General features: G+C 46.2%; 1 protein-coding gene across 1 annotated transcript; it reads right to left on the bottom strand.

The window, feature by feature from the left end:
• Positions 1 to 7,385: 7,385 nt before the first annotated feature.
• Positions 7,386 to 8,517, bottom strand: LOC131023017 (uncharacterized). The gene is made up of 3 exons (XM_057952554.1): positions 8,143 to 8,517; positions 7,521 to 8,049; positions 7,386 to 7,444 (listed from the first exon to the last, which is right to left on the bottom strand). The coding sequence occupies exons 1-3, from the start codon at positions 8,515 to 8,517 to the stop codon at positions 7,386 to 7,388; spliced, it is 963 nt and encodes a 320-aa protein (XP_057808537.1).
• Between the last annotated feature and the right edge of the window lie 839 nt (positions 8,518 to 9,356).

Genomic DNA, 9,356 nt, shown 5'->3' with positions numbered 1-9,356 from the left:
TCGGCCTTTTCTTGAATTTGTGGGACTTTGGCTGGTAAATGGCTGGCGGCGCCCGCCGTGAAACGGCGGCCGCCGTGGGACGGCGCCGCCGTGGGATCCTTTCGCTGAACTTCTAAATTGCTCCAAATGCTGCCGAAAATGCTTGATAACTCATGAATCCTGCACACGACAATAGTACACCCAAAACGATCATCGAGCACGTGAAAGATAGAGCAAAAATACACGAAGCATGCTCGAATGCACAGCAAAAAGACTCACGAATTCATCACAAAATAGGGCTAAACAACCCCCCCACACTTAAATCCTTGCTTGTCCTCAAGCAACAATCACAACATTGACAGGAAATCCACAAACGATTCTTCTCATCAAGCAAACACAAACCAATCCAAGTCTTTCAAGATATCAATGTCCCCAATCAGATGTTCAAAGTTAAGGTTTAAAAATACAACAACAAGGTGATACAACTCAATCCGATCAGACCCAATTCTCCGCTAGGGGTGAATTTCCTAATGCAATTTCCTTTACAATCATATCTCATTCCTTTTTTACATTCTTTCATTTTTCACATTTCACTTTCTCTTTTTTTTTTTGGGGGTCAAGTTATTTTCGCTCTCAATAGACGGGCCATAATTCACGAGATTGAACTTTTGAAGGTGATCCAAAATATTCTCGTGTGGTTTCCCATGCTCATAATGAAGCCATTAGAGGAGCAGAGACCCAGATCTATCAAAAACTCAACAACCAACCAAACAATTCAACACAGAGAATGATATTAGGAATTTGCACTGAAAACACTCCCCCTAACATCTACCGGACAAATCACGTCAAAAGTTGCTCATCAGGGTATTGCACCAAAACCTTAAACTAATTACACTTCATTAGGAACAAATCAATCATGAAAGACAAGGATAACAAACAACACAGACACAATCCAGAATCGCCAGTGAACTACCATCAATCATGCGATGTACTTAAAAACAGGCAAGAAAACAAGAGAAGGGGACCATTCACCCCAACACAATAAAGCCCAAGAACACAACAAGAAGATACCCACCGGATTTACAAATACCAACAAACACCCCCCCACACTTAAAATCTGGCACTGTCCTCAGTGCAAACAAAAAGAGGGGTGAAAGAGGAAACTTCCCTAAATACCGATCCAGTGGTGAGTCTGTAGTGTCCCACAATGTCTGCCTCTCTCTCGTCCAAAGAACAAGCAGTCTCCAACACAACAACTTGCACCAAACAACAAAAGCAACAAAACAAGACACAAACAAAACGAAAGAAAAACGAAACAAGAAAAAGCAAGAAAACATGGGTTGCCTCCCATGCAGCGCTAGTTTTTAAGTCGCCAGCCCGACTAAGAGAAACCCTTAATCAAAATCCGATTGAAGCTCCAGCTGCCTTAGCGCCCTTGTAAACACATCTTCTTGAATTGCAGCTGCGGGTCCTCCAAATGAGCGTTCCATGCTCATATCAGGAGATGGTCCTCTTTCCACCCATCCAAGGAGATCGAGTGACACCACCTCATCGAACTTCTCTTCCAGTAGCAAGGCAGTCAGAAAGCCTTGCTCTATATCACCTTCCTCGTGCAGCTTATCCAGAGATTCCTGCTCAATGTCAGCCTCATCCTGCAAGGTAGCAAGGAATTCCTCCACAGTCTCGTCCTCCTCCTGAAACTTATTAAGGAATTCCTGCATAATGCAATCCTCATCCAAAGCATCAAATGTTTCAACATAAGAGCAAGTTTGAATTAAGGAAGTGGGGGAAGTAGGTTTTTTTATCAAAAACAGAGAATGTTACCGCTCTACCTGCCCCTACCATACTTACAGTTCCCGTACCCACATCAATGCGAGTATGGGTGGTAGCCATAAAGGGTGGGCCAAGTAGCACGAGGTGCCCATTCTCGCCTCTAATCCCTTTTCCCTCATCAAGTACAATAAAATCAGCTAAAACACTAATCCCCCTCACAACCACCTCAACATCCACGACAAGGCCTCGTGGGCTGCTAATGGAGCCGTCAGCTAGCTCTATCTTAACATTCGTGCATTTCAGCTCTTTATTTCCCAATTTCTCAAAAATATCAAATGGCATCAAATTGACTGCCGCGCCCAAATCAAGCATTCCTAAAGCATTTTCAACCCCACCTAAGCTAATATCAAAAATAAAACTACCTGGATCTCCTTGCTTGGGTGGTGGTTGTTCTGGTGCAACAGTGACAGGTGGCAGTGGCTCACTGGGGCATTGGGTAGCCTTGATTGCTTGCACGGCTTTGCTTCTCCATTTTCCCGTGGTTATTGGGGCATTCTCCTTGATTACCGCCACGGCATGAGCTTGATGCGGCTGTTGGTCCTGGTTTGGGAACTTCCCAGTTGGCTGTTCTTGCTGCAACTGATTCAAGGTTCCTGTTAGTTGCCCAACTGTAGTCTCGAGGCGCTTGATGGTAGCACTCTGAGCCTCCATCGCCTGTTTGCTAGCTTGTATAAAAGCTTGCATCTGATCTTCAAATAAGGGGCCTGGAGGTTGGTGCTGCTGAGGTGGGTAGAGTTGCTGCGGTGGTTGCTGTTGCTGATATGGTTGAGGGTAATGCTGCTGCTGAGGGAATGAGGGCTGTTGTTGAGATGGGTAGAACTGCTGCTGGTTCTGATACCCCAATTGCTGTGGAGGTTGGGGGAGCTGATTGCCTTGAATTGAGCCCGACCCTTGGCCAGGAGCTTGATTCCTCCATCCCGAATTCTGCTCATTTCTCCAACCCGAGTTGGAGCTTGGTTGCCCTTGATTAAAGCTGGGCCTCTGTTCAAATTGAGCCCTCCCCGGATAGCTCTGAGCAGCATAGACCTCTGCTCCTCCTTCAGGTGTGGAGTCCCCCATGCGATGGCACGCGTTGGTTCCATGACCAAAATCGCCACATATGCCACATCCTTCTGCTGGTGGCGCGCGAACGGGTGGAGCCTCCACCTGGTTCATCGTGAGGTGCTGTACTTGCCTCATCAAGTCAGCTACCTGCTTCTGAAGCTCATTGTTTGGAGCTACTGAATTCGCTTCAATCCTCCTTCCTCTTACCGACTTTTGTTGAGAACTCGCGGCGAGTGTGTCGAAGATCTCTTTGAGCTCATTGGCTGTCTTTCGGGCAATGTTGCCCCCTGCGGTACTGTCCACCATAAACTGTGCCGTCTGAATCAATCCGTCATAGAAGAACTGCATCAACATGACGGGTGCTAACTGATGCTGCGGGCACTGGCGGAGGAGCTCTTGGAATCTCTCCCAAGCTTCGTGGAGAGGCTCGTCGGCTTCTTGCATGAAGTTCATTATTTGAGTCCTAATCTCCTGTGTCTTGTGATTAGGGTAAAATTTGAGCATGAACTTCTCACATGCCTCGCTCCACGTGGTTATGGAGTTTGGCGGCAGGGACAGCAACCACGTCCTCGCCCGGTCTTTGAGTGCATAGGGTAAGCACTTGAGTCTCAACTGATCTTCGGTGAGGTCCAACAGTGGGAAGGTCTGCACTTGAGTGCAGAAGTCACGGATGAACTGTAAGGCGTCCTCACTGGGCATCCTATGAAAGAGCGGTAGCAGGTTTGAGTCGTTGGGCTTCAGATTGTAATTCCGGACTGCTGTGGGAAGCACTATCGCTGAGGTGCTAGTGTTCCCGATGACCGGCCTGAAGAAATCTCCCATGTACTGTACGTTCCGCTCCGCCATGGCTTCTTGGTCAGGATTGGGATGAACTTCTTCTTTTTCTTGCTCACGCCCTTCGCCGTTCTCTAACGGATCCTCTAAGTCAACTGAGCGTGAATCCTCAAAGTCTTCCAGAATGGGGTTGGAAGTGATTCTCTCTTCACAGTCTTCCTCTCGAAACTGTGATTCCACAAGGTTTCTCGAACTGGACTCGGACTCCTCCTCCAGGCTTGAAAGGATCTCACGGGGTCGATGTATGTTGTCGTAGTAAGGTGCGAGCTTTCTCTTCAAGCTTCTATGTCCTTGCATACACAACACGAACAAACAAATCAAACGCACCGGATGGAGAAAATAACCGAGTCAAAAGTAATAAACAAAATAAAAACACGGAAAACAATGCAACACAATCAAATGCCTAAAGCCTTCCCCGGCAACGGCGCCAAAATTTGACTCATCCAAAAACACCTAACGGATGGACTCGAATTTATACGAGGTCGTCCTAGGGTGGTAAGGTGACTCAAGTCGTCTCTCAAGGAAAGCGTAGCAGGGCTTCGATCGTGCTACTCACAGGAAACAGGAAAGGAACCTAAACACTCTAATCAGAAACTGGGTCTGACACTCTCTCCGATTAACTAGCGCGTAATAGAAAGGAAGCAGTAAAATTATCTAGGCGAGAAATAAATATGAAGCAATAGATCAAGCATAATAACTAGGGTTCTAAGCTAATTAATCTAGAAGCGATAAATAACCTAAAAACGTAAAGCAACATTTATCTAGGCGCATAAAGAAATAATTATCTAGACGATGAAAAACATCAAAAGCATAAATCAAATATCATTATCTAAGTGCTCGATTATCTAGGCAATGCAATAACAAGAAAACTTGTAAAGATTAACTAATCAAAATGAAGAACTTACAATCGATTCAATGAAAACAACGATCTAGCGGAATCCACAAGTATCTAAAATGTTTCTATCTACCTAAACTAAGGGAAAAGGCATAAAATCGCAGGTGGAGGCTGGGAGAAAAATCGGATGGCAATGAAACCCTCAAAATCGGATTTTATAGCAATTTTCGTAACTGTCGGATCTGCCCAGGGACGGCGGCCGCCGTGGGACGGCGGCGCCGTCCCCCCTTTCGGCCTTTTCTTGAATTTGTGGGACTTTGGCTGGTAAATGGCTGGCGGCGTCCGCCGTGAAACGGCGGCGCCGTGGACGGCGGCCGCCGTGGGACGGCGCCGCCGTGGGATCCTTTCGCTGAACTTCTAAATTGCTCCAAATGCTGCCGAAAATGCTTGATAACTCATGAATCCTGCACACGACAATAGTACACCCAAAACGATCATCGAGCACGTGAAAGATAGAGCAAAAATACACGAAGCATGCTCGAATGCACAGCAAAAAGACTCACGAATTCATCACAAAATAGGGCTAAACAGGCGGCTCATTGTTTCTCCTCCTACTCGTCACCATCTGATCCCACCAAACAAGTGCATAATCGGAGAACTCAATTGCTGCCAACTTCACCTTCTTAAGCTCTGAATAGTTGTGGCAATCGAACATAAGCTCCACCTTTCTCTCCCAATCAAGATACAATTCTGGGTCATTCTTCCCTTGGAAGGGAGGAACGTTCATCTTGATGTTGCCCAGATTGTTATCCTGCCACGTTCTGCCGCCATCATCCTCTTCCTCAAATCCTGTATCATCTACATGCTCCTCATACGGACGGTGGAATCGACCTCCGCCACCACCACGGCCTCCTCGCCCGCGTCGGCCTCCTCGTGTGAAATTGGTCTCTCGAGAAAGAGACTGCTCCATCAGTTCGATCTTGTCGTACACTCCCTCAATTTCTGAGTGTAGCATCTTGCCAAATTCTGAGCGAAGTGCCTCCACCACGAGTTTTAACTGTGGATCCATAACAGGGCCATCGCTCAAAACCTGTTCATCTTTCTTAGACATATTAACACAGACAGAAAAAAAAACAAGAAACGGTTAGTGAAACAAGATAAAAGGACCTCACCACCTCACAAACACTCGTGTATCACTCAATATGAAATCACTCAGCGCTCGTGTATCACACTCAAATCACGGCTTTTTCCCTCTAATAGTCTCACCACTCTTGCCTTTTTCCGCTCAATTTCTCTCTCAAGGAATCAAATTCCCTCAATCTACCAACTGAACGCAAAAACCAACTGCACCAACGAGCTAGCCAAACTGTCTCAACGAGAGCACTCAACGAAACGTCCCACAAGAGACCACACCAACAACACTAAACGGACACGAAAAGGGTGGGAAACCCCCAAAAGAAAACGAAAACAACCAAAAACGCAGACTGAACAACCCAAAAAGTACTGCGCAGAAATAGGCTCAAAACGCTCTATACTACCCAAGGACTCCAGAAAACACAACGAGAAATAATCGAAAACCGGAAAAAGTGTACGCAGAAACTTCCCCGAAAGGCTCTATACTACCCAAGGACTCCAGAAAACACAACGAGAAATAATCAAAAACCAGAAAAAATGTACGCAGAAACGGCCCCAAAAGGCTCTATACGATGCCAGTGAACTGTAGGAACAAGATGCTGCAATAATTTTTTTTTTTCGGACCCTAACAGACTGAACACAACGCGGCTCTGGTGCCAAATGATACGATCCTTGTCGATCGATCGAACACAACGCACGCGGAAGACTGAACTTGAACGGAAAGGATGGAAATCCCAAAACCTCTGGATCTAACCCACGGAATGATTTAGGCGAACGGATCCCTAAACCCCAACGTGAAGTTGACGCAGCAACTCGGGGACGCTGAATGACACCCGACGAGGGTTGGTTGACTCGCCGTTACGTCGATAATTGAATTCGTCTTGGAATAATCAAGAGGAATTCGGAATTCTCAAGAGAGAAATAAAACTCACAAGTTTATTGATAAAAGTAGGCTGATTTTCGTCCAACATGTAGCAGCCATATATATAGGCAAAACTAAACCTAGTCTAATAAGGAAACAACTTAAAAATAAGCCCTAATAGGCCAAACAAGGCCCTTACTTTAAAAATCCGAAAATTAACAAGGCATTTAAACTAATGGGCTGCGAAATAAAGCTAAATAAATAAAAATTGAAGTCTTTCACACTTCGGCCCACTCGCACGTAATAAGATTAATCAAACACGGGCTCAATTCGCCAACTCCACAATCTCCAATTGGCTTCTTGATCAACTCTTGCTTCCAAACTTCTTCAACTAAGATCATCAAGCTCTCCTTGAACTTCTTGGCTCGAGCTCTTGTAACTGGACCAACAGGAACATGCACCGGGTCTTGCACCAACGAACCTTGGGCTGCATCATAATGTTTCAGATAGTTCATTTTGTATGTTTTAAACATGGTACAACTGAAAACATATTGAAAATCGTTAAATTTAATCATAAATACAACTACACATCGGTGGCCGTACCCTTGCACGATCGACGTGTGTGACCAGACCCGCCACAGAGACCACACGTTTTGGGTGCTCGTTTCTTGCGACTACTTGATGCCTCCGCTGTTGATGTGCTTTGAGTCGGCCTTTCACTTGCGGATCGAACTCGAGTTTCCTTTGGACGACCAGCTTGTCGCCGAGAGAGATTTGGTAAAACAAGCTTAGATGCAATTTCGAAAGGAATATTCCAATTCTCTATGGGAGGCAAGTGATTAACGTCACCAGAGTATGTGTCAACTAGTGAACTGCTCCAGTAGTAAGAGTGCACGTAATCCTCCACTGACTCGTTCGCCTCACTGCAAAACAAACGATTATATTTATTGATCATTTAATAATGGTAATTGTGTTCATGAATAGAAATGACATACGTACTGGCTGCAATCGCATGAGAACACGGCATCTGGTCCAGGTCGAATTCGTTGCATTCACAGCTCTGCTCTTGAAGGTCAACCATATAATGGCGACCACTCGCACGAATCCTGTATTTTCCCTCGGTGGTCCTCTTGGCTGTGTAACGACGACTTTTTACAAGTTCTGCACTGAGCTTCTGTTTTGCCTCCGGAGTCAGATTTTCATCGCTCTCTTGTGCGGCCGCAAGCCTGTCGTTGAACCACTGCTCGATAACTAATCTGATTGCCTCCAACATCGAGCAGATGGGAAGACACCTGGCCCACAACAAACGTGCATTAAAACTCTTGGCGGCATTGGATGTAAGGAAACTGTAACGGGACACAGGACATTGTGATCGTGCCCACTTCTCCGGTCCTACGCGCAACAACTTCTCGTACGCCTTTGGCTTCAGAGCAGCCATGGCTGACATAGCACGCGTGTAATTTGATTGCTCATAGGCGTATGCAGCTTGGCAGAGAAGCTCAGCAACACCGGGCCTGTAACCCTTGATCTTGTTCAACAAGTGGTAGTAGCAAATACCGTGAGTAGCATTTGGAAACTCGCTCTTCACAACATTAGCGATGGAGACATGCGCATCAAATACAATAAGTAAGTTCTCGGGCTCGCCGAAAGCTTGTCTCAGATGTGACATAAACCACTTCCACGACTCATCATTCTCGATCGGACCGACACCGATCGCCAAGGGAAAAACTGCCTCGTTTCCGTCTTTTGCCACAGCAACAAACAAAATGCCACTATTTTTTCCCTTCAGGTGTGTGCCGTCAACCACAATCACTGGTCGAAGGTGAAAGTAGAAAGGTGAGATGGAAGCCGCAAGAGCAACAAACAAATGTTTGAACCGACAGTCTATGTCTACTTCCAAACCAATCAAGGTGCCAGGATTCGCTTCCCTCAGGGCATACAGATATCTTGGGAGCAGGAGGAACGAATCATCAACTCGACCGTATATCATCTCCATCCTGAGATTTCTTGCACGCAGCGCGACATCATATTTGATTTTGATGCCGAAATCGCGTACTAACTCCGCCATGATGGAGCCATGATGGATTTTGGCTTAATGACCTCTCCATCATCGCGTATTCTGTTTGCCACATACGCTGCAACCACCTTCGAGTGCGCCTTGATTTTTTTAGCTGTGCGCAAGTCCCCTTCGCATGAATGCTCTTTCAACTTACGCACTCTCCACATCCCTCGGCCGTGACTAGACACACGAAGATCAAAATTGCACTTGTCAGAGTGCTTGCACGAGAAATAGACCCGTCCCGGATCTGAGCGGACAACTTTTGTCTCAGTGCCTCGCTTCATGTTCCACAAACCAACAGCAATGATCAGGTCGTCTTTGCTGTTGTAAAAAGAATTTTTCTGCAGATCATCAACTCTAGAAGGGTCACTCTCGCGAGCAACCAGCGAAGCCGAGGCGTCCACTGGAATCAAGGGAACTAACCAATTAGTTAGATCACGGGTCTCGGCTGTCGGATCTCCGTCACGTGTTGTACTTTGTCGGATCCAACCTGCTCGCTCGATCTCCGTGAAATCGATTAGATCGTCGTCTAATAAATCCTCAGAGGCATCAGAAGCAGTGCCCACCTCGAGCGCAGGGTCAAATTCTTCGTCATCTTCTTCAGAATCATCATCGTCTCCTGATGCAACTGAGGCTTCAGCTTCGTGCTCAGGTTCATCATCTATCCGCACCTTGTTCAATCTCCCACATACTTCATTAACCCTTTCGGTTTGATTCCATGCAGATTCGTCTAGCGGTTGTCCATCCCATGTAAAATATTATCGTGGAAGCGAGCT

The sequence above is a fragment of the Salvia miltiorrhiza genome, chromosome 4, assembly GCF_028751815.1.
Source record: "Salvia miltiorrhiza cultivar Shanhuang (shh) chromosome 4, IMPLAD_Smil_shh, whole genome shotgun sequence".
NCBI classification, from domain to species: domain Eukaryota; kingdom Viridiplantae; phylum Streptophyta; class Magnoliopsida; order Lamiales; family Lamiaceae; genus Salvia; species Salvia miltiorrhiza.
Note: the sequence above shows the minus strand (reverse complement) of the source record. Positions and strands in the feature narration are given on the sequence as shown.